Below are 24,340 nucleotides of genomic sequence, written 5' to 3'. Positions count from 1 at the left end.
TCTCTCTCCCCCTCTCTGGAGAAAGCAGTCTCTCTCCCCCTCTCTGGAGAAAGCAGTCTCTCTCTCCCCCCATCTTTGGAGAAAGCAGTCTCTCTCTCTCTCCCCCTCTTTGGGAAAGCAGTCTCTCTCTCCCACCCTCTCTGGGGAAAGCAGTCTCTCTCCCCCTCTCTGGGAGAAAGCAGTCTCTCTCTCCCCCTCTTTGGGAAAGCAGTCTCTCTCTCCCCCCCTCTCTGGAGAAAGCAGTCTCTCCCCCATCTTTGAGAAAGCAGTCTCTCTCTCTCCCCCAGTCTGGGAGAAAGCAGTCTCTCTCCCCCTCTCTGGAGAAAGGCAGTCTCTCTCTCTCCCCTCTCTGGAGAAAGCAGTCTCTCTCTCCCCCTCTCTGGAGAAAGTAGTCTCTCTCTCCCCCTCTCTGGGAAAGCAGTCTCTCTCTCTCTCTCCCCCCCCTCTCTGGGAAAGCAGTCTCTCTCTCCCCCTCTCTGGGGAAAGCAGTCTCTCTGTGTGTGTGTGTGTGTGTGTGTGTGTGTGTGTGTGTGTGTGTGTGTGTGTGTGTGTGTGTGTGTGTGTGCAGTCTCTCTGTGTGTGTGTGTGTGTGTGTGTGTGTGTGTGTGCAGCTCTCTGTGTGTGTGTGTGTGTGTGTGTGTGTGTGTGTGTGTGTGTGTGTGCAGTCTCTCTGTGTGTGTGTGTGTGTGTGTGTGTGTGTGTGTGTGTGTGTGTGTGTGTGTGTGTGTGTGTGTGCAGCTCTCTGTGTGTGTGTGTGTGTGTGTGTGTGTGTGTGTGTGTGTGTGTGTGTGCAGTCTGTGTGTGTGTGTGTGTGTGTGTGTGTGTGTGTGTGCAGTCTGTGTGTGTGTGTGTGTGTGTGTGTGTGTGTGTGTGTGTGTGTGTGTGTGTGTGTGTGTGTGTGTGTGTGTGTGTGCAGCTCTCTGTGTGTGTGTGTGTGTGTGCAGTCTCTGTGTGTGTGTGTGTGTGTGTGTGTGTGTGTGCAGTCTGTGTGTGTGTGTGTGTGTGTGTGTGTGTGTTGTGTGTGTGTGTGTGCAGCTCTCTGTGTGTGTGTGTGTGTGTGTGTGCAGTCTCTGTGTGTGTGTGTGTGTGTGTGTGTGTGTGTGTGTGTGTGTGTGTGTGTGTGTGTGTGTGTGTGTGTAGCTCTCTGTCTGCCTTTTACACTCCTGCTCACTCAGATCGGGCTGATTAGTTCCTTTGCTGCAGCTGCAACAAGCCTCTCCAGGGGAGTTAACTCCCTGTAGGCTGGAAAGTACAGGCTGCACCACTCCAGCCCATACAGAGACAGTGACTGTGTGTGTATATGTGTATATGTGTGTATATATATATATAATGTGTGTCCCCCCACAGATGACCCTCCTCCTGCAGGAGTTCCTGCTCTCCGGGCAGGTGTCTGAAGCCGAGCGCTGTCTGCGGGATCTTGAGGTTCCTCATTTCCACCATGAGCTCGTCTACGAGGTAACAGCCTTTCTTACTTTAACCTGACCTCTTGACCCCATGTGACCGTACCAACCTGATATGGTGACCCCTGCACTCCATGTGACCCTATGAACGGGACCTCATGACCTCTGAATCTCTTAACATTGAGCCTGCTCTCGAGTGACCAACTTGACCTTGTGACCCCTTACCCTACACTCCATGTGACCTTACCAAATTGACCTTTTGACCCCTGAACCGGAAACCTTGCTAGTCTGACCCCTGACCCTGCATTCCATGTGAGAATCTGACCTAGTGACCTCTGACCTTGCACTTCATGCAGCCTTAGTGCGAAGTGACCGGGAAATCCCCCAGTGTGTCCGCATCCTGTGACTGTTACGCCCCGTGAGGGTGAGGGGGTCATCAGGGCGTGACAAACTGCGGGGGTTCTTCCGGAAGTGGGGCGCAGCCCGGGCAGGGGGCGCACGCTCAGAGGGACAGTTACCCGCACCTGGAGGCGGGGGGCTCTTGTAATATTGAGTGGGGTTTGGCCCGGTAAAATCTCACTTTCTCTGGGGTACATTGTAGTATGGCCGCTGCTGGCGGGGGGGCCTATGGCGCGGTCCTACACACAGATGTATAGATTGTGTAAAGGACGTACAGATTTAGAGATGGTGTGCGGGACTGTGGGATGTGACGGTGGTGTGTGCAGAACGTGGCGGTGGTGTGTGCAGAACGTGGCGGTGGTGTGTGCAGAACGTGGCGGTGGTGTGTGCAGAACGTGGCGGTGGTGTGTGCAGAACGTGACGGTGGTGTGTGCAGAACGTGGCGGTGGTGTGTGCAGAACGTGGCGGTGGTGTGTGCAGAACGTGGCGGTGGTGTGTGCAGAACGTGGCGGTGGTGTGTGCAGAACGTGGCGGTGGTGTGTGCAGAACGTGGCGGTGGTGTGTGCAGAACGTGGCGGTGGTGTGTGCAGAACGTGGCGGTGGTGTGTGCAGAACGTGGCGGTGGTGTGCGGGGTGTGGTGGTGTGTGCAGAACGTGGCGGTGGGTTGTGCGGGGCGGTGGTGTGTGCAGAACGTGGCGGTGGTGTGTGCAGAACGTGGCGGTGGTGTGTGCAGAACGTGACGGTGGTGTGTGCGGGGTGTGGTGGTGTGTGCAGAACGTGGCGGTGGTGTGCGGGACGTACAGATTTAGAGATGGAGTACGGGACTGTGGGATGTGATGGTTGTGTGTGGGGCGTGGCGGTGGGTTGTGCGGGGCGGTGGTGTGTGCCGAACGTGGCGGTGGTGTGTGCGGGGTGTGGTGGTGGTGTGTGCAGAACGTGGCGGTGGTGTGTGCGGGGTGTGGTGGTGGTGTGTGCAGAACGTGGCGGTGGTGTGTGCAGAACGTGGCGGTGGTGTGTGCAGAACGTGGCGGTGGTGTGTGCAGAACGTGGCGGTGGTGTGTGCGGGGTGTGGCGGTGGTGTGTGCAGAACGTGGCGGTGGTGTGTGCAGAACGTGGCGGTGGTGTGTGCAGAACGTGACGGTGGTGTGTGCAGAACGTGGCGGTGGTGTGTGCAGAACGTGGCGGTGGTGTGTGCAGAACGTGGCGGTGGTGTGTGCAGAACGTGGCGGTGGTGTGTGCAGAACGTGGCGGTGGTGTGTGCAGAACGTGACGGTGGTGTGTGCAGAATGTGGCGGTGGTGTGTGCGGGGTGTGGTGGTGGTGTGTGCAGAACGTGGCGGTGGTGTGTGCGGGGTGTGGTGGTGGTGTGTGCAGAACGTGGCGGTGGTGTGTGCGGGGTGTGGTGGTGGTGTGTGCAGAACGTGGCGGTGGTGTGTGCGGGGTGTGGTGGTGGTGTGTGCAGAACGTGGCGGTGGTGTGTGCGGGGTGTGGTGGTGGTGTGTGCAGAACGTGGCGGTGGTGTGTGCAGAACGTGGCGGTGGTGTGTGCAGAACGTGGCGGTGGTGTGTGCAGAACGTGGCGGTGGTGTGTGCAGAATGTGGCGGTGGTGTGTGCAGAACGTGGCGGTGGTGTGCGGGACGTACAGAGTACGGGACTGTGGGATGTGACGGTTGTGTGTGGGGCGTGGCGGTGGGTTGTGCGGGGCGGTGGTGTGTGCCGAACGTGGCGGTGGTGTGTGGGGGGCATGGTGGTGGTGTGCGGGACGTACAGATTTAGTGTGGGGCGTGGCGGCGGTGTGTGGGGGCAGAACGTGACGTTGGTGTGTGCAGAACGTGGCGGTGGTGTGTGCGGGGTGTGGTGGTGTGTGCAGAACGTGGCGGTGGTGTGTGCAGAACGTGACGGTGGTGTGTGCGGGGCGGTGGTGTGTGCAGAACGTGGCGGTGGTGTGTGCGGGGTGTGGTGGTGTGCGGGACGTACAGATTTAGAGATGGAGTACAGGACTGTGGGATGTGGCGGTGGTGTGTGCAGAACGTGGCGGTGGGTTGTGCGGGGCGGTGGTGTGTGCCGAACGTGGCGGTGGTGTGGTGGTGGTGTGTGCAGAACGTGGCAGTGGTGTGTGCGGGGTGTGGTGGTGGTGTGTGCAGAACGTGGCGGTGGTGTGTGCGGGGCGTGGCGGTGGTGTGTGCAGAACGTGGCGGTGGTGTGTGCAGAAAGTGGCGGTGGTGTGTGCAGAACGTGGCGGTGGTGTGTGCGGGGTGTGGTGGTGTGTGCAGAACGTGGCGGTGGTGTGTGCGGGATGTGGCGGTGGTGTGTGCAGAACGTGGCGGTGGTGTGTGCGGGGTGTGGTGGTGTGTGCAGAACGTGGCGGTGGTGTGTGCAGAACGTGACGGTGGTGTGTGCAGAACGTGGCGGTGGTGTGTGCGGGGGCGTGGCGGTGGTGTGTGCAGAACGTGGCGGTGGTGTGTGCAGAACGTGGCGGTGGTGTGTGCAGAACGTGACGGTGGTGTGTGCAGAACGTGGCGGTGGTGTGTGCGGGGCGTGGCGGTGGTGTGTGCAGAACGTGGCGGTGGTGTGTGCAGAACGTGACGGTGGTGTGTGCAGAACGTGACGGTGGTGTGTGCAGAACGTGGCGGTGGTGTGTGCAGAACGTGGCGGTGGTGTGTGCAGAACGTGGCGGTGGTGTGTGCAGAACGTGGCGGTGGTGTGTGCAGAACGTGGCGGTGGTGTGCGGGACGTACAGATTTAGAGATGGAGTACGGGACTGTGGGATGTGACGGTGGTGTGTGCAGAACGTGGCGGTGGGTTGTGCGGGGCGGTGGTGTGTGCCGAACGTGGCGGTGGTGTGTGCGGGGTGTGGTGGTGGTATGTGCAGAACGTGGCAGTGGTGTGTGCGGGGTGTGGTGGTGGTGTGTGCAGAACGTGGCGGTGGTGTGTGCGGGGCGTGGCGGTGGTGTGTGCAGAACGTGGCGGTGGTGTGTGCAGAAAGTGGCGGTGGTGTGTGCAGAACGTGGCGGTGGTGTGTGCGGGGTGTGGTGGTGTGTGCAGAACGTGGCGGTGGTGTGTGCAGAAAGTGGCGGTGGTGTGTGCAGAACGTGGCGGTGGTGTGTGCGGGGTGTGGCGGTGGTGTGTGCAGAACGTGGCGGTGGTGTGTGCGGGGTGTGGCGGTGGTGTGTGCAGAACGTGGCGGTGGTGTGTGCGGGGTGTGGTGGTGTGTGCAGAACGTGGCGGTGGTGTGTGCAGAACGTGACGGTGGTGTGTGCAGAACGTGGCGGTGGTGTGTGCGGGGCGTGGCGGTGGTGTGTGCAGAACGTGGCGGTGGTGTGTGCAGAACGTGGCGGTGGTGTGTGCAGAACGTGACGGCGGTGTGTGCAGAACGTGGCGGTGGTGTGTGCAGAACGTGGCGGTGGTGTGTGCGGGGCGTGGCGGTGGTGTGTGCAGAACGTGGCGGTGGTGTGTGCAGAACGTGGCGGTGGTGTGTGCAGAACGTGGCGGTGGTGTGTGCAGAACGTGGCGGTGGTGTGTGCAGAACGTGGCGGTGGTGTGCGGGACGTACAGATTTAGAGATGGAGTACGGGACTGTGGGATGTGACGGTGGTGTGTGCAGAACGTGGCGGTGGGTTGTGCGGGGCGGTGGTGTGTGCCGAACGTGGCGGTGGTGTGTGCGGGGTGTGGTGGTGGTGTGTGCAGAACGTGGCAGTGGTGTGTGCGGGGTGTGGTGGTGGTGTGTGCAGAACGTGGCGGTGGTGTGTGCGGGGCGTGGCGGTGGTGTGTGCAGAACGTGGCGGTGGTGTGTGCAGAAAGTGGCGGTGGTGTGTGCGGGGTGTGGTGGTGTGTGCAGAACGTGGCGGTGGTGTGTGCAGAAAGTGGCGGTGGTGTGTGCAGAACGTGGCGGTGGTGTGTGCGGGGTGTGGCGGTGGTGTGTGCAGAACGTGGCGGTGGTGTGTGCGGGGTGTGGCGGTGGTGTGTGCAGAACGTGGCGGTGGTGTGTGCGGGGTGTGGTGGTGTGTGCAGAACGTGGCGGTGGTGTGTGCAGAACGTGACGGTGGTGTGTGCAGAACGTGGCGGTGGTGTGTGCGGGGCGTGGCGGTGGTGTGTGCAGAACGTGGCGGTGGTGTGTGCAGAACGTGACGGTGGTGTGTGCAGAACGTGGCGGTGGTGTGTGCGGGGCGTGGCGGTGGTGTGTGCAGAACGTGGCGGTGGTGGTGTGCGGGACGTACAGATTTAGAGATGGAGTACGGGACTGTGGGATGTGACGGTTGTGTGTGGGGCGTGGCGGTGGGTTGTGCGGGGCGGTGGTGTATGCCGAACGTGGCGGTAGTGTGTGGGGGGCATGGTGGTGGTGTGCGGGACGTACAGATTTAGTGTGGGGCGTGGCGGTGGTGTGTGCGGGGCGTGGCGGTGTGTGGGGGCTGTAATGGTGGTGTGGGGGGGGGGGTGGCGGTGGTGTGGGGGGGACGTACGGGTGGTGTGTGCGGGGTGTGGTGGTGGTGTGTGCAGAACGTGGCGGTGGTGTGTGCGGGGTGTGGCGGTGGTGTGTGCAGAACGTGGCGGTGGTGTGTGCGGGGTGTGGTGGTGTGTGCAGAACGTGGCGGTGGTGTGTGCGGGGTGTGGTGGTGGTGTGTGCAGAACGTGGCAGTGGTGTGTGCGGGGTGTGGTGGTGGTGTGTGCAGAACGTGGCGGTGGTGTGTGCGGGGCGTGGCGGTGGTGTGTGCAGAACGTGGCGGTGGTGTGTGCAGAAAGTGGCGGTGGTGTGTGCAGAACGTGGCGGTGGTGTGTGCGGGGTGTGGTGGTGTGTGCAGAACGTGGCGGTGGTGTGTGCAGAAAGTGGCGGTGGTGTGTGCAGAACGTGGCGGTGGTGTGTGCGGGGTGTGGTGGTGTGTGCAGAACGTGGCGGTGGTGTGTGCGGGGTGTGGCGGTGGTGTGTGCAGAACGTGGCGGTGGTGTGTGCGGGGTGTGGTGGTGTGTGCAGAACGTGGCGGTGGTGTGTGCAGAACGTGACGGTGGTGTGTGCAGAACGTGGCGGTGGTGTGTGCGGGGCGTGGCGGTGGTGTGTGCAGAACGTGGCGGTGGTGTGTGCAGAACGTGGCGGTGGTGTGTGCAGAACGTGACGGTGGTGTGTGCAGAACGTGGCGGTGGTGTGTGCGGGGCGTGGCGGTGGTGTGTGCAGAACGTGGCGGTGGTGTGTGCAGAACGTGACGGTGGTGTGTGCAGAACGTGACGGTGGTGTGTGCAGAACGTGGCGGTGGTGTGTGCAGAACGTGACGGTGGTGTGTGCAGAACGTGGCGGTGGTGTGTGCGGGGCGTGGCGGTGGTGTGTGCAGAACGTGGCGGTGGTGTGTGCAGAACGTGACGGTGGTGTGTGCAGAACGTGGCGGTGGTGTGTGCAGAACGTGGCGGTGGTGTGTGCAGAATGTGGCGGTGGTGTGTGCAGAACGTGGCGGTGGTGTGCGGGACGTACAGATTTAGAGATGGAGTACGGGACTGTGGGATGTGACGGTTGTGTGTGGGGCGTGGCGGTGGGTTGTGCGGGGCGGTGGTGTATGCCGAACGTGGCGGTAGTGTGTGGGGGGCATGGTGGTGGTGTGCGGGACGTACAGATTTAGTGTGGGGCGTGGCGGTGGTGTGTGCGGGGCGTGGCGGTGTGTGGGGGCTGTAATGGTGGTGTGGGGGGGGGTGGCGGTGGTGTGGGGGGGGACGTACGGGTGGTGTGTGCGGGGTGTGGTGGTGGTGTGTGCAGAACGTGGCGGTGGTGGCTGCAGTGCGTGGTGGTGGTGTGTGCAGAACGTGGCGGTGGTGTGTGCGGGGTGTGGTGGTGGTGTGTGCAGAACGTGGCGGTGGTGTGTGCGGGGTGTGGTGGTGGTGTGTGCAGAACGTGGCGGTGGTGTGTGCGGGGCGTGGCGGTGGTGTGTGCAGAACGTGGCGGTGGTGTGTGCAGAACGTGACGGTGGTGTGTGCAGAACGTGGCGGTGGTGTGTGCAGAACGTGGCGGTGGTGTGTGCAGAACGTGGCGGTGGTGTGCGGGACGTACAGACTTAGAGATGGAGTACGGGACTGTGGGATGTGACGGTTGTGTGTGGGGCGTGGCGGTGGGTTGTGTGGGGCGGTGGTGTGTGCCGAACGTGGCGGTGGTGTGTGCGGGGTGTGGTGGTGGTGTGTGCAGAACGTGGCGGTGGTGTGTGCGGGGTGTGGTGGTGGTGTGTGCAGAACGTGGCGGTGGTGTGTGCGGGGTGTGGTGGTGGTGTGTGCAGAACGTGGCGGTGGTGTGTGCAGAACGTGGCGGTGGTGTGTGCAGAACGTGACGGTGGTGTGTGCAGAACGTGGCGGTGGTGTGTGCAGAACGTGGCGGTGGTGTGTGCAGAACGTGGCGGTGGTGTGTGCAGAACGTGGCGGTGGTGTGTGCAGAATGTGGCGGTGGTGTGTGCAGAACGTGGCGGTGGTGTGCGGGACGTACAGATTTAGAGATGGAGTACGGGACTGTGGGATGTGACGGTTGTGTGTGGGGCGTGGCGGAGGGTTGTGCGGGGCGGTGGTGTATGCCGAACGTGGCGGTGGTGTGTGGGGGGCATGGTGGTGGTGTGCGGGACGTACAGATTTAGTGTGGGGCGTGGCGGTGGTGTGTGCGGGGCGTGGCGGTGTGTGGGGGCTGTAATGGTGGTGTGGGGGGGTGGCGGTGGTGTGGGGGGGACGTACGGGTGGTGTGTGCGGGGTGTGGTGGTGGTGTGTGCAGAACGTGGCGGTGGTGGCTGCAGTGCGTGGTGGTGGTGTGTGCAGAACGTGGCGGTGGTGTGTGCGGGGCGTGGCGGTGGTGTGTGCAGAACGTGGCGGTGGTGTGTGCAGAACGTGGCGGTGGTGTGTGCAGAACGTGGCGGTGGTGTGTGCGGGGTGTGGTGGTGGTGTGTGCAGAACGTGGCGGTGGTGTGTGCAGAACGTGGTGGTGGTGTGTGCAGAACGTGGCGGTGGTGTGTGCGGGGTGTGGTGGTGGTGTGTGCAGAACGTGGCGGTGGTGTGTGCGGGGCGTGGCGGTGGTGTGTGCAGAACGTGGCGGTGGTGTGTGCAGAACGTGACGGTGGTGTGTGCAGAACGTGGCGGTGGTGTGTGCAGAACGTGGCGGTGGTGTGTGCAGAACGTGGCGGTGGTGTGTGCAGAACGTGGCGGTGGTGTGTGCAGAACGTGACGGTGGTGTGTGCAGAACGTGGCGGTGGTGTGTGCGGGGTGTGGTGGTGGTGTGTGCAGAACGTGGCGGTGGTGTGTGCGGGGGTGTGGTGGTGGTGTGTGCAGAACGTGGCGGTGGTGTGTGCGGGGCGTGGCGGTGGTGTGTGCAGAACGTGGCGGTGGTGTGTGCAGAACGTGGCGGTGGTGTGTGCAGAATGTGGCGGTGGTGTGTGCAGAACGTGGCGGTGGTGTGCGGGACGTACAGAGTACGGGACTGTGGGATGTGACGGTTGTGTGTGGGGCGTGGCGGTGGGTTGTGCGGGGCGGTGGTGTGTGCCGAACGTGGCGGTGGTGTGTGGGGGGCATGGTGGTGGTGTGCGGGACGTACAGATTTAGTGTGGGGCGTGGCGGTGGTGTGTGCGGGGCGTGGCGGTGGTGTGTTCGGGGCGTGGCGGAGGTGTGTGCGGGGCGGTGGTGGCTGCAGTGCGTGGCGGTGGTATGTCCGGGGCGTGGGGTCTGTGGTGGTGGTGTGGGGGGGATGTACTGGGTGGTGTGTGCGGGGCGGGCCGCTGGTGGGTGTGGCGGTGGTGTGTGCGGGGCGTACGCGTGGTGTGAGGGGCGTGGCGGTGGTGTGCGGGGCGGTGGTGTCTGCGGGGCGTGGCAGTGGTGTGGCCGGGGCGTGGCGGTGTGTGGGGGCTGTGGTGGTGGTGTGGGGGGGGGGGGCGGGGCGGTGGGGCGGTGGTGTGGGGGGGACGTACGGGTGGTGTGTGCGGGCGGGCCGCTGGTGGGTGTGGCGGTGGTGTGTGCGGGGTGTGGCGGTGGTGTGCGCGGGGCGTACGCGTGGTGTGTGCGGGGCGGGCCGCTGGTGGGTGTGGCGGTGGTGTGTGCAGAACGTGGCAGTGGTGTGTGCGGGGTGTGGTGGTGGTGTGTGCAGAACGTGGCGGTGGTGTGTGCGGGGCGTGGCGGTGGTGTGTGCAGAACGTGGCGGTGGTGTGTGCAGAAAGTGGCGGTGGTGTGTGCGGGGTGTGGTGGTGTGTGCAGAACGTGGCGGTGGTGTGTGCAGAAAGTGGCGGTGGTGTGTGCAGAACGTGGCGGTGGTGTGTGCGGGGTGTGGCGGTGGTGTGTGCAGAACGTGGCGGTGGTGTGTGCGGGGTGTGGCGGTGGTGTGTGCAGAACGTGGCGGTGGTGTGTGCGGGGTGTGGTGGTGTGTGCAGAACGTGGCGGTGGTGTGTGCAGAACGTGACGGTGGTGTGTGCAGAACGTGGCGGTGGTGTGTGCGGGGCGTGGCGGTGGTGTGTGCAGAACGTGGCGGTGGTGTGTGCAGAACGTGACGGTGGTGTGTGCAGAACGTGGCGGTGGTGTGTGCGGGGCGTGGCGGTGGTGTGTGCAGAACGTGGCGGTGGTGGTGTGCGGGACGTACAGATTTAGAGATGGAGTACGGGACTGTGGGATGTGACGGTTGTGTGTGGGGCGTGGCGGTGGGTTGTGCGGGGCGGTGGTGTATGCCGAACGTGGCGGTAGTGTGTGGGGGGCATGGTGGTGGTGTGCGGGACGTACAGATTTAGTGTGGGGCGTGGCGGTGGTGTGTGCGGGGCGTGGCGGTGTGTGGGGGCTGTAATGGTGGTGTGGGGGGGGGGGTGGCGGTGGTGTGGGGGGGACGTACGGGTGGTGTGTGCGGGGTGTGGTGGTGGTGTGTGCAGAACGTGGCGGTGGTGTGTGCGGGGTGTGGCGGTGGTGTGTGCAGAACGTGGCGGTGGTGTGTGCGGGGTGTGGTGGTGTGTGCAGAACGTGGCGGTGGTGTGTGCGGGGTGTGGTGGTGGTGTGTGCAGAACGTGGCGGTGGTGTGTGCGGGGTGTGGTGGTGGTGTGTGCAGAACGTGGCAGTGGTGTGTGCGGGGTGTGGTGGTGGTGTGTGCAGAACGTGGCGGTGGTGTGTGCGGGGCGTGGCGGTCGTGTGTGCAGAACGTGGCGGTGGTGTGTGCAGAAAGTGGCGGTGGTGTGTGCAGAACGTGGCGGTGGTGTGTGCGGGGTGTGGTGGTGTGTGCAGAACGTGGCGGTGGTGTGTGCAGAAAGTGGCGGTGGTGTGTGCAGAACGTGGCGGTGGTGTGTGCGGGGTGTGGTGGTGTGTGCAGAACGTGGCGGTGGTGTGTGCGGGGTGTGGCGGTGGTGTGTGCAGAACGTGGCGGTGGTGTGTGCGGGGTGTGGTGGTGTGTGCAGAACGTGGCGGTGGTGTGTGCAGAACGTGACGGTGGTGTGTGCAGAACGTGGCGGTGGTGTGTGCGGGGCGTGGCGGTGGTGTGTGCAGAACGTGGCGGTGGTGTGTGCAGAACGTGGCGGTGGTGTGTGCAGAACGTGACGGTGGTGTGTGCAGAACGTGGCGGTGGTGTGTGCGGGGCGTGGCGGTGGTGTGTGCAGAACGTGGCGGTGGTGTGTGCAGAACGTGACGGTGGTGTGTGCAGAACGTGACGGTGGTGTGTGCAGAACGTGGCGGTGGTGTGTGCAGAACGTGACGGTGGTGTGTGCAGAACGTGGCGGTGGTGTGTGCGGGGCGTGGCGGTGGTGTGTGCAGAACGTGGCGGTGGTGTGTGCAGAACGTGACGGTGGTGTGTGCAGAACGTGGCGGTGGTGTGTGCAGAACGTGGCGGTGGTGTGTGCAGAATGTGGCGGTGGTGTGTGCAGAACGTGGCGGTGGTGTGCGGGACGTACAGATTTAGAGATGGAGTACGGGACTGTGGGATGTGACGGTTGTGTGTGGGGCGTGGCGGTGGGTTGTGCGGGGCGGTGGTGTATGCCGAACGTGGCGGTAGTGTGTGGGGGGCATGGTGGTGGTGTGCGGGACGTACAGATTTAGTGTGGGGCGTGGCGGTGGTGTGTGCGGGGCGTGGCGGTGTGTGGGGGCTGTAATGGTGGTGTGGGGGGGGGTGGCGGTGGTGTGGGGGGGACGTACGGGTGGTGTGTGCGGGGTGTGGTGGTGGTGTGTGCAGAACGTGGCGGTGGTGGCTGCAGTGCGTGGTGGTGGTGTGTGCAGAACGTGGCGGTGGTGTGTGCGGGGTGTGGTGGTGGTGTGTGCAGAACGTGGCGGTGGTGTGTGCGGGGTGTGGTGGTGGTGTGTGCAGAACGTGGCGGTGGTGTGTGCGGGGCGTGGCGGTGGTGTGTGCAGAACGTGGCGGTGGTGTGTGCAGAACGTGACGGTGGTGTGTGCAGAACGTGGCGGTGGTGTGTGCAGAACGTGGCGGTGGTGTGTGCAGAACGTGGCGGTGGTGTGCGGGACGTACAGACTTAGAGATGGAGTACGGGACTGTGGGATGTGACGGTTGTGTGTGGGGCGTGGCGGTGGGTTGTGTGGGGCGGTGGTGTGTGCCGAACGTGGCGGTGGTGTGTGCGGGGTGTGGTGGTGGTGTGTGCAGAACGTGGCGGTGGTGTGTGCGGGGTGTGGTGGTGGTGTGTGCAGAACGTGGCGGTGGTGTGTGCGGGGTGTGGTGGTGGTGTGTGCAGAACGTGGCGGTGGTGTGTGCAGAACGTGGCGGTGGTGTGTGCAGAACGTGACGGTGGTGTGTGCAGAACGTGGCGGTGGTGTGTGCAGAACGTGGCGGTGGTGTGTGCAGAACGTGGCGGTGGTGTGTGCAGAACGTGGCGGTGGTGTGTGCAGAATGTGGCGGTGGTGTGTGCAGAACGTGGCGGTGGTGTGCGGGACGTACAGATTTAGAGATGGAGTACGGGACTGTGGGATGTGACGGTTGTGTGTGGGGCGTGGCGGAGGGTTGTGCGGGGCGGTGGTGTATGCCGAACGTGGCGGTGGTGTGTGGGGGGCATGGTGGTGGTGTGCGGGACGTACAGATTTAGTGTGGGGCGTGGCGGTGGTGTGTGCGGGGCGTGGCGGTGTGTGGGGGCTGTAATGGTGGTGTGGGGGGGTGGCGGTGGTGTGGGGGGGACGTACGGGTGGTGTGTGCGGGGTGTGGTGGTGGTGTGTGCAGAACGTGGCGGTGGTGGCTGCAGTGCGTGGTGGTGGTGTGTGCAGAACGTGGCGGTGGTGTGTGCGGGGTGTGGTGGTGTGTGCAGAACGTGGCGGTGGTGTGTGCGGGGTGTGGTGGTGTGTGCAGAACGTGGCGGTGGTGTGTGCGGGGCGTGGCGGTGGTGTGTGCAGAACGTGGCGGTGGTGTGTGCAGAACGTGGCGGTGGTGTGTGCAGAACGTGGCGGTGGTGTGTGCGGGGTGTGGTGGTGGTGTGTGCAGAACGTGGCGGTGGTGTGTGCAGAACGTGGTGGTGGTGTGTGCAGAACGTGGCGGTGGTGTGTGCGGGGTGTGGTGGTGGTGTGTGCAGAACGTGGCGGTGGTGTGTGCGGGGCGTGGCGGTGGTGTGTGCAGAACGTGGCGGTGGTGTGTGCAGAACGTGACGGTGGTGTGTGCAGAACGTGGCGGTGGTGTGTGCAGAACGTGGCGGTGGTGTGTGCAGAACGTGGCGGTGGTGTGTGCAGAACGTGGCGGTGGTGTGTGCAGAACGTGACGGTGGTGTGTGCAGAACGTGGCGGTGGTGTGTGCAGAACGTGGCGGTGGTGTGTGCAGAACGTGGTGGTGGTGTGTGCAGAACGTGGCGGTGGTGTGTGCGGGGTGTGGTGGTGGTGTGTGCAGAACGTGGCGGTGGTGTGTGCGGGGTGTGGTGGTGGTGTGTGCAGAACGTGGCGGTGGTGTGTGCGGGGCGTGGCGGTGGTGTGTGCAGAACGTGGCGGTGGTGTGTGCAGAACGTGGCGGTGGTGTGTGCAGAATGTGGCGGTGGTGTGTGCAGAACGTGGCGGTGGTGTGCGGGACGTACAGAGTACGGGACTGTGGGATGTGACGGTTGTGTGTGGGGCGTGGCGGTGGGTTGTGCGGGGCGGTGGTGTGTGCCGAACGTGGCGGTGGTGTGTGGGGGGCATGGTGGTGGTGTGCGGGACGTACAGATTTAGTGTGGGGCGTGGCGGTGGTGTGTGCGGGGCGTGGCGGTGGTGTGTTCGGGGCGTGGCGGAGGTGTGTGCGGGGCGGTGGTGGCTGCAGTGCGTGGCGGTGGTATGTCCGGGGCGTGGGGTCTGTGGTGGTGGTGTGGGGGGGATGTACTGGGTGGTGTGTGCGGGGCGGGCCGCTGGTGGGTGTGGCGGTGGTGTGTGCGGGGCGTACGCGTGGTGTGAGGGGCGTGGCGGTGGTGTGCGGGGCGGTGGTGTCTGCGGGGCGTGGCAGTGGTGTGGCCGGGGCGTGGCGGTGTGTGGGGGCTGTGGTGGTGGTGTGGGGGGGGGGGCGGGGCGGTGGGGCGGTGGTGTGGGGGGGACGTACGGGTGGTGTGTGCGGGCGGGCCGCTGGTGGGTGTGGCGGTGGTGTGTGCGGGGTGTGGCGGTGGTGTGCGCGGGGCGTACGCGTGGTGTGTGCGGGGCGGGCCGCTGGTGGGTGTGGCGGTGGTGTGTGCGGGGTGTGGCGGTTGTGTGTGCAGGGCGTGGCGGTGGTGTGTGCGGGGCGTGGCGGTGGTGTGTGCGGGGCGTGGTGGTGGTGTGTCGGGGCTGTGGTGGTGGTGTGGGGGGGGGGCGGGGGTGTGGGGGGGACGTACTGGGTGGTGTGTGCGGGCGGGCCGCTGGTGGGTGTGGCGGTGGTGTGTGCGGGGTGTGGCGGTGGTGTGTGCGGGGCGTGACGGTGGTGTGTGCGGGGCGGTGGTGTCTGCGGGGCGTGGCGGTGGTGTGGCCGGGGCGTGGCGGTGTGTGGGGGCTGTGGTGGTGGTGTGGGGGGGGGGGCGGGGCGGTGGTGTGTGGGGGACGTACGGGTGGTGTGTGCGGGCGGGCCGCTGGTGGGTGTGGCGGTGGTGTGTGCGGGGTGTGGCGGTGGTGTACGCGTGGTGTGTGCGGGGCGTACGGGTGGTGTGAGGGGCGGGCCGCTGGTGGGTGTGGCGGTGGTGTGTGCGGGGTGTGGCGGTTGTGTGTGCGGGGCGTGGCGGTGGTGTGTGCGGGGCGTGGCGGTGGTGTGTGCGGGGCGTGGCGGTGGTGTGTCGGGGCTGTGGTGGTGGTGTGGGGGGGGGGCGGGGCGGTGGTGTGGGGGGGATGTACTGGGTGGTGTGTGCGGGCGGGCCGCTGGTGGGTGTGGCGTTGGTGTGTGCGGGGTGTGGCGGTGGTGTGTGCGGGGCGTACGCGTGGTGTGAGGGGCGTGGCGTTGGTGTGTGCGGGGTGTGGCGGTGTTGTGTGCGAGGCGTGACGGTGGTGTGTGCGGGGCGGTGGTGTCTGCGGGGCGTGGCGGTGGTGTGGCCGGGGCGTGGCGGTGTGTGGGGGCTGTGGTGGTGGTGTGGGGGGGGGGGCGGGGCGGTGGTGTGGGGGGGACGTACGGGTGGTGTGTGCGGGCGGGCCGCTGGTGGGTGTGGCGGTGGTGTGTGCGGGGTGTGGCGGTGGTGTGTGCGGGGTGTGGCGGTGGTGTGCGCGGGGCGTACGCGTGGTGTGTGCGGGGCGTACGGGTGGTGTGAGGGGCGGGCCGCTGGTGGGTGTGGCGGTGGTGTGTGCGGGGTGTGGCGGTTGTGTGTGCGGGGCGTGGCGGTGGTGTGTGCGGGGCGTGGCGGTGGTGTGTGCGGGGCGTGGCGGTGGTGTGTCGGGGCTGTGGTGGTGGTGTGGGGGGGGGGGCGGGGCGGTGGTGTGGGGGGGACGTACTGGGTGGTGTGTGCGGGCGGGCCGCTGGTGGGTGTGGCGGTGGTGTGTGCGGGGTGTGGCGGTGGTGTGTGCGGGGCGTACGCGTGGTGTGAGGGGCGTGGCGGTGGTGTGTGCGGGGTGTGGCGGTGGTGTGTGCGGGGCGTACGCGTGGTGTGAGGGGCGTGGCGGTGGTGTGTGCGGGGTGTGGCGGTGGTGTGTGCGGGGCGTACGCGTGGTGTGAGGGGCGTGGCTGTGGTGTGTGCGGGGTGTGGCGGTGGTGTGTGCGGGGCGTACGCGTGGTGTGAGGGGCGTGGCGGTGGTGTGTGCGGGGTGTGGCGGTGGTGTGTGCGGGGCGTACGCGTGGTGTGAGGGGCGTGGCGGTGATGTGTGCGGGGTGTGGCGGTGGTGTGTGCGGGGCGTACGCGTGGTGTGAGGGGCGTGGCGTTGGTGTGTGCGGGGCGTACGCGTGGTGTGAGGGGCGTGGCGGTGGTGTGTGCGGGGTGTGGCGGTGGTGTGTGCGGGGCGTACGCGTGGTGTGAGGGGCGTGGCGGTGGTGTGTGCGGGGTGTGGCGGTGGTGTGTGCGGGGCGTACGCGTGGTGTGAGGGGCGTGGCGGTGGTGTGTGCGGGGTGTGGCGGTGGTGTGTGCGGGGCGTACGCGTGGTGTGAGGGGCGTGGCGGTGGTGTGTGCGGGGTGTGGCGGTGGTGTGTGCGGGGCGTACGCGTGGTGTGAGGGGCGTGGCGGTGGTGTGTGCGGGGTGTGGCGGTGGTGTGTGCGGGGCGTACGCGTGGTGTGAGGGGCGTGGCTGTGGTGTGTGCGGGGTGTGGCGGTGGTGTGTGCGGGGCGTACGCGTGGTGTGAGGGGCGTGGCGGTGGTGTGTGCGGGGTGTGGCGGTGGTGTGTGCGGGGCGTACGCGTGGTGTGAGGGGCGTGGCGTTGGTGTGTGCGGGGCGGGGCGTACGCGTGGTGTGAGGGGCGTGGCGGTGGTGTGTGCGGGGTGTGGCGGTGGTGTGTGCGGGGCGTACGCGTGGTGTGAGGGGCGTGGCGGTGGTGTGTGAGGGGTGTGGCGGTGGTGTGTGCGGGGCGTACACGTGGTGTGTGCGGGGCGTACGCGTGGTGTGAGGGGCGTGGCGTTGGTGTGTGCGGGGTGTGGCGGTGGTGTGTGCGGGGCGTACGCGTGGTGTGAGGGGCATGGCGTTGGTGTGTGCGGGGTGTGGCGGTGGTGTGTGCGGGGCGTACGCGTGGTGTGAGGGGCGTGGCGTTGGTGTGTGAGGGGTGTGGCGGTGGTGTGTTCGGGGCGTACGCGTGGTGTGTGCGGGGCGTACGCGTGGTGTGAGGGGCGTGGCGTTGGTGTGTGCGGGGTGTGGCGGTGGTGTGTGCGGGGCGTACGCGTGGTGTGAGGGGCGTGGCGTTGGTGTGTGCGGGGTGTGGCGGTGGTGTGTGCGGGGCGTACGCGTGGTGTGAGGGGCGTGGCGTTGGTGTGTGCGGGGTGTGGCGGTGGTGTGTGCGGGGCGTACGCGTGGTGTGAGGGGCGTGGCGTTGGTGTGTGAGGGGTGTGGCGGTGGTGTGTGCGGGGCGTACGCGTGGTGTGTGCGGGGCGTACGCGTGGTGTGAGGGGCGTGGCGTTGGTGTGTGGCGGTGGTGTGTGCGGGGCGTACGCGTGGTGTGAGGGGCGTGGCGTTGGTGTGTGCGGGGTGTGGCGGTGGTGTGTGCGGGGCGTACGCGTGGTGTGAGGGGCGTGGCGTTGGTGTGTGCGGGATGATATTATGCTAGCACTAGACATATAACATTTCTTCAGCACTCAAAGGGTTATGTTGACCCTGTGACCTCAGTGACCCCATACCCTGTGACCTCAGTGACCCCATACCCTGTGACCTCAGTGACCCCATACCCTGTGACCTCAGTGACCCCATACCCTGTGACCTCTCCACCCAGGCGCTGGTCATGGTGCTGGAGGGCTCCGCTGAAGGACAGGTTCTGATGGCGGTGAAACTGCTCAAATCTCTGTGGGAGAGCGGCCTCGTCACCCTGGACCAGATGAACAGGGTAACAACACGTGTGTCGCGTGCAGTTAACGTGTCGTTTCCCAAGACTCTTGCAGTTAGTGTGTCAGCTTCCATGTGGTTAGCATGTCAGCTCCTGTTTGGTTATCGTGTCAGCTCCTGTTTGGTTAGCGTGTCATCCGCCCGCCCCTTGTGGTTAGCGTGTCATCCGCCCGCCCCTTGTGGTTAGCGTGTCATCCGCCCGCCCCTTGTGGTTAGCATGTCAGCGTTCATGTCATAGGATATTTGCATGTCAGATTCTGTGTAGTTAGCATGTCAGGTCTCATATCCCGTGTGGTAGGCGCGATAGCTCCCGTATCCCGTGTGGGTAGCGTGTCACCTCCCGTGTCCTGCAGGGGTTCCAGCGTGTGTATGACGAGCTCCCGGACCTCAGCCTGGATGTGCCGCTCGCTCACAGCGTGATGGAGAAACTGGTGGACCTGTGTTATCAGGAGGGCGTTATCACACCGCAGCTCAGGGACGGGTGTCCTACAAGGTGCGAGTCTGCGTGTGCGTGTCTGCTACATGCGTGTGCGTGTCTGCTACGTGTGCGCATCTGCTCGTGTGCGTGTCTTCTACGTGTGCGCATCTGCTCGTGTACGTGTCTCCTACGTGCGTGTCTCCTACGTGTGCGTGTCTCCTACGTGTGCGCATCTGCTCGTGTGCGTGTCTTCTACGTGTGCGCATCTGCTCGTGTGCGTGTCTCCTACGTGCGTGCATCTGCTCGTGTGCGTGTCTTCTACGTGTGCGCATCTGCTCGTGTGCGTGTCTCCTACAAGGTGCGAGTCTGCGTGTGCGTGTCTCCTACGTGCGTGCATCTGCTCGTGTGCGTGTCTGCTACGTGTGTGCATCTGCTCGTGTGCGTGTCTGCTACGTGCGTGCATCTGCTCGTGTGCGTGTCTCCTACGTGTGTGCATCTGCTCGTGTGCGTGTCTGCTACGTGCGTGCATCTGCTCGTGTGCGTGTCTCCTACGTGTGTGCATCTGCTCGTGTGCGTGTCTGCTACGTGCGTGCATCTGCTCGTGTGCGTGTCTCCTACGTGTGTGCATCTGCTCGTGTGCGTGTCTCCTACAAGGTGCGAGTCTGCGTGTGCGTGTCTGCTACGTGTGAGCATCTGCTCGTGTGCGTGTCTCCTACGTGTGTGCATCTGCTCGTGTGCGTGTCTCCTACGTGTGCGCATCTGCTCGTGTGCGTGTCTCCTACGTGTGCGCATCTGCTCGTGTGCGTGTCTCCTACGTGTGCGCATCTGCTCGTGTGCGTGTCTCCTACGTGTGCGCATCTGCTCGTGTGCGTGTCTCCTACGTGCGCGCATCTGCTCGTGTGCGTGTCTCCTACGTGTGCGCATCTGCTCGTGTGCGTGTCTCCTACGTGTGCGCATCTGCTCGTGTGCGTGTCTGCTAAGTGTGTGCATCTGCTCGTGTGCGAGTCTCCTACGTGTGCGCATCTGCTCGTGTGCGTGGCTCCTACGTGTGCGCATCTGCTCGTGTGCGTGTCTCCTACGTGCGCGCATCTGCTCGTGTGCGTGTCTCCTACGTGTGCACATCTGCTCGCGTGCGTGTCTCCTACGTGTGCGCATCTGCTCGTGTGCGTGTCTCCTACATGTGCGCATCTGCTCGTGTGCGTGTCTCCTACGTGTGCGCATCTGCTCGTGTGCGTGTCTCCTATGTGTGCGCATCTGCTCGTGTGCGTGTCTCCTACGTGTGCGCATCTGCTCGTGTGCGTGTCTCCTACGTGCGTGCATCTGCTCGTGTGCGTGTCTGCTACGTGCGCGCATCTGCTCGTGTGCGTGTCTCCTACGTGCGTGCATCTGCTCGTGTGCGTGTCTCCTACGTGCGTGCATCTGCTCGTGTGCGTGTCTCCTACGTGTGCGCATCTGCTCGTGTGCGTGTCTCCTACGTGTGCGCATCTGCTTGTGTGCGTGTCTGCTACGTGTGCGCACCTGCTTGTGTGCGTGTCTGCTATGTGTGCGCATCTGCTCGTGTGCGTGTCTCCTACGTGTGCGCATCTGCTCGTGTGCGTGTCTGCTACGTGTGCGCACCTGCTTGTGTGCGTGTCTACTACGTGCGTGCATCTGTCCGTGTGTCTATCTGTCCGTGCATCAGCTCGCGTGTATCTGCGTGTGCGTGTGTCGGTGCCAGTGCTTTCGGGTGCGGGCTTGTCTGTGTGTGTGTCTGCGGGTGCGTGTGTCTGAAGGTACGTGTGTGTCTGCGTCCGTGCATCTGCGTGTGTCGGTGCCAGTGCGTTCAGGTGCGGGCGTGTTTGCGCATGCGTATCTGCGTCCGTGCATCTGCGTGTGTCGGTGCCAGTGCGTTCAGGTGCGGGCGTGTTTGCGCATGCGTATCTGCGTCCGTGCATCTGCGTGTGTCGGTGCCAGTGCGTTCAGGTGCGGGCGTGTTTGCGCATGCGTATCTGCGTCCGTGCATCTGCGTGTGTCGGTGCCAGTGCGTTCAGGTGCGGGCGTGTTTGCGCATGCGTATCTGCGTCCGTGCATCTGCGTGTGTCGGTGCCAGTGCGTTCAGGTGCGGGCGTGTCTGTGTGTGTGTCTGCGGGTGCGTGTGTTTGTGTGTGTGTCTGCGTCCGTGCATCTGCGTGTGTCGGTGCCAGTGCGTTCAGGTGCGGGCGTGTTTGCGCATGCGTATCTGCGTCCGTGCATCTGTGCGCAGTGAGTGTGTTACTTGGCTGAGTGCTTTCTCCGTGTCTGTGTCGGGGCGCGGTTGGTATTCTCCGTCCGTAACATGCAGCCATGTTTTTTCCTCCCGTGCAGGGGCCGCAAGCGCTTTGTGAGTGAGGGGGATGGCGGTCTCATCAAGCAGTGACGGGATTGGTTGGATTCCAGCTCCCCACGACCACCCCTCCCCCCCTCGCACTCCTCCCCTCCCGCCCCCACCCCCCCCCCAAATCCGCGAGGGGGAGAAGGGAACAGATAGGGGGGAAAGTACAGGTGTGGGGAGAGGGAGGTGGGGAGGGAGGGCGGAGAGATTTGGGGAGAGTGAGACACAATGAAGAGAGATAGAGGAGGGGGTGATGGGGGGATGAGACAGGGTGATGGGGGGATGAGACAGGGTGATGGGGGGATGAGACAGGGTGATGGGGGGATGAGACAGGGTTATGGGGGGGATGAGACAGGGTGATGGGGGGGATGAGACAGGGTGATGGGGGGATGAGACAGGGTGATGGGGGGATGAGACAGGGTGATGGGGGATGAGGGGGTTAATGGGGGATGAGGGGGTTAATGGGGGGTGATGCTGTTTTATGATGAAACAAAAATAAAATCAAACATAATATTGAGTGCAATGATTCTGAGACACGCAGAGCGTCGCTCCCTAATCCCCATTCCGTGCAAGAGACCCGCAGAGCGTCGCTCCCTTATCCCCATTACGTGCAAGAGACCCGCAGAGCATCGCTCCCTTATCCCCTCTCCCTGCCGGAGACCCGCAGAGCATCGCTCCCTTATCCCCTCTCCCAGACAGAGATCCACAGAGCGTCGCTCCCTTATCCCTTCTCCGTATCTGAGACATCGCCCATATCTGGTATCCCTATGGGATAGTATCTGAGACATCGCTCATATCTGGTATCCCTACGGGACAGTATCTGAGACATCGCCCATATCTGGTATCCCTACGGGACAGTATCTGAGACATCGCTCATATCTGGTATCCCTACGGGACAGTATCTGAGACATCGCTCATATCTGGTATCCCTACGGGACAGTATCTGAGACATCGCTCATATCTGGTATCCCTACGGGACAGTATCTGAGACATCGCTCATATCTGGTATCCCTACGGGACAGTATCTGAGACATCGCCCATATCTGGTATCCCTACGGACAGTATCTGAGACATCGCCCATATCTGGTATCACTGCGGGACCGTATCTGAGACACCGCCCATATCTGGTATCCCTACGGGACAGTATCTGAGACCCCGCTCATATCCAGTATCCCTACGGACAGTATTTGAGACATCGCCCATATCTGGTATCCCTACGGGACAGTATCTGAGACACCGCCCATATCTGGTATCCCTACGGGACAGTATCTGAGACATCGCCCATATCTGGTATCCCTACGGGACAGTATCTGAGACATCGCTCATATTTGTTATCCCTACGGGACAGTATCTGAGACATCGCCCATATCTGGTATCCCTACGGGACAGTATCTGAGACATCGCCCATATCTGGTATCCCTACGATACAGTATCTGAGACATCGGCCATATCTGGTATCCCTACGGGACAGTATCTGAGACATCGCTCATATCCGGTATCCTTACGGGACAGTATCTGAGACATTGCTCATATCTGGTATCCCTACGGGACAGTATCTGAGACATCGCCCATATCTGGTATCCCTACGGGACAGTATCTGAGACATCGCCCATATCTGGTATCCCTACGGGACAGTATCTGAGACATCGCTCATATCTGATATCCCTACGAGACAGTATCTGAGACATCGCCCATATCTGGTATCCCTACGGGACAGTATCTGAGACACCGCCCATATCTGGTATCCCTACGGGACAGTATCTGAGACACCGCTCATATCTGGTATCCCTACGGGACAGTATCTGAGACATCGCCCATATCTGGTATCCCTACAGGACAGTTTCAGAGACATCGCTCATATCTGGTAACCCTACGGGACAGTATCTGAGACATCGCCAATATCTGGTACCCCTACGGGACAGTATCTGAGACATCGCCCATATCCGGTATCCCTACGGGACAGTATCTGAGACACCGCTCATATCTGGTATCCCTACGGGACAGTATCTGAGACATCGCCCATATCCGGTATCCCTACGGGACAGTATCTGAAACATCGCTCATATCTGGTACCCCTACGGGACAGTATCTGAGACATCGCTCATATCTGGTATCCCTACGGGACAGTATCTGAGACATCGCTCATATCTGGTAACCCTACGGGAGAGTATCTGAGACATCGCCCATATCTGGTATCCCTACGGGACAGTATCTGAGACATCGCCCATATCTGGTATCCCTACGGGACGGTATCTGAGACATCGCTCATATCTGGTATCCCTACGGGAGAGTATCTGAGACATCGCCCATATCTGGTATCCCTACGGGACAGTATCTGAGACATCGCCCATATCTGGTATCCCTACGGGACAGTATCTGAGACATCGCTCATATCTGGTATCCCTACGGGACAGTATCTGAGACACCGCCCATATCTGGTATCCCTACGGGACAGTATCTGAGACATCGCTCATATCTGGTATCCCTACGGGACAGTATCTGAGACATCGCTCATATCTGGTATCCCTACGGGACAGTATCTGAGACATCGCTCATATCTGGTATCCCTACGGGAGAGTATCTGAGACACCGCCCATATCTGTTATCCCTACGGACAGTATCTGAGACATCGCCCATATCTGGTATCCCTACGGGACAGTATCTGAGACATCGCTCATATCTGGTATCCCTACGGGACATTATCTGAGACATCGCCCATATCCGGTATCCCTACGGGAGAGTATCTGAGACATCGCTCATATCTGGTATCCCTACAGGACAGTATCTGAGACATCGCCCATATCCGGTATCCCTACGGGAGAGTATCTGAGACATCGCTCATATCTGGTATCCCTACGGGACAGTATCTGAGACACCGCTCATATCTGATATCCCTACGGGACAGTATCTGAGACATCGCCCATATCTGGTATCCCTACGGACAGTATCTGAGACATCGCCCATATCTGGTATCCCTACGGGACAGTATCTGAGACATCGCTCATATCTGGTATCCCTACGGGACAGTATCTGAGACATCGCCCATATCTGGTATCCCTACGGACAGTATCTGAGACATCACCCATATCTGGTATCACTACGGGACAGTATCTGAGACCCCGCTCATATCCAGTATCCCTACGGACAGTATTTGAGACATCGCCCATATCTGGTATCCCTACGGGACAGTATCTGAGACCGCTCATATCTGGTATCCCTACGGGACAGTATCTGAGACATCGCCCCTATCTGGTATCCCTACGGGACAGTATCTGAGACATCGCCCATATCTGGTATCCCTACGGGACAGTATCTGAGACATCGCTCATATCTGGTATCCCTACGGGACAGTATCTGAGACATCGCCCATATCTGGTATCCCTACGGGACAGTATCTGAGACATCGCCCATATCTGGTATCCCTACGATACAGTATCTGAGACATCGGCCATATCTGGTATCCCTATGGGACAGTATCTGAGACATCGCCCATATCTGGTATCCCTACGGGACAGTATCTGAGACATCGCTCATATCCGGTATCCTTACGGGACAGTATCTGAGACATCGCTCATATCTGGTATCCCTACGGGACAGTATCTGAGACATCGCCCATATCTGGTATCCCTACGGGACAGTATCTGAGACATCGCCCATATCTGGTATCCCTACGGGACAGTATCTGAGACATCGCTCATATCTGATATCCCTACGAGACAGTATCTGAGACATCGCCCATATCTGGTATCCCAACGGGACAGTATCTGAGACACCGCCCATATCTGGTATCCCTACGGGACAGTATCTGAGACACCTCTCATATCTGGTATCCCTACGGGACAGTATCTGAGACATCGCCCATATCTGGTATCCCTACGGGACAGTATCTGAGACATCGCCCATATCTGGTATCCCTACAGGACAGTTTCTGAGACATCGCTCATATCTGGT

General features: G+C 62.6%; 1 protein-coding gene across 1 annotated transcript; it reads left to right on the top strand.

Moving 5' to 3' along the window:
• The first annotated feature begins 1,307 nt into the window (after positions 1 to 1,307).
• On the top strand, positions 1,308 to 20,655 carry LOC142485406 (programmed cell death protein 4-like). Its single transcript, XM_075584420.1, has 4 exons — positions 1,308 to 1,455; positions 17,512 to 17,622; positions 17,975 to 18,114; positions 20,383 to 20,655. Exons 1-4 carry the CDS (start codon positions 1,309 to 1,311, stop codon positions 20,432 to 20,434), a joined length of 450 nt encoding a protein of 149 aa, XP_075440535.1. The 5' UTR covers position 1,308; the 3' UTR covers positions 20,435 to 20,655.
• The last annotated feature ends 3,685 nt before the right edge of the window (positions 20,656 to 24,340 follow it).

The sequence above is a fragment of the Ascaphus truei genome, unplaced genomic scaffold (assembly GCF_040206685.1).
Source record: "Ascaphus truei isolate aAscTru1 unplaced genomic scaffold, aAscTru1.hap1 HAP1_SCAFFOLD_590, whole genome shotgun sequence".
In the NCBI taxonomy this organism is placed as follows: domain Eukaryota; kingdom Metazoa; phylum Chordata; class Amphibia; order Anura; family Ascaphidae; genus Ascaphus; species Ascaphus truei.
This window is presented reverse-complemented; position numbering and strand designations above follow the sequence as displayed.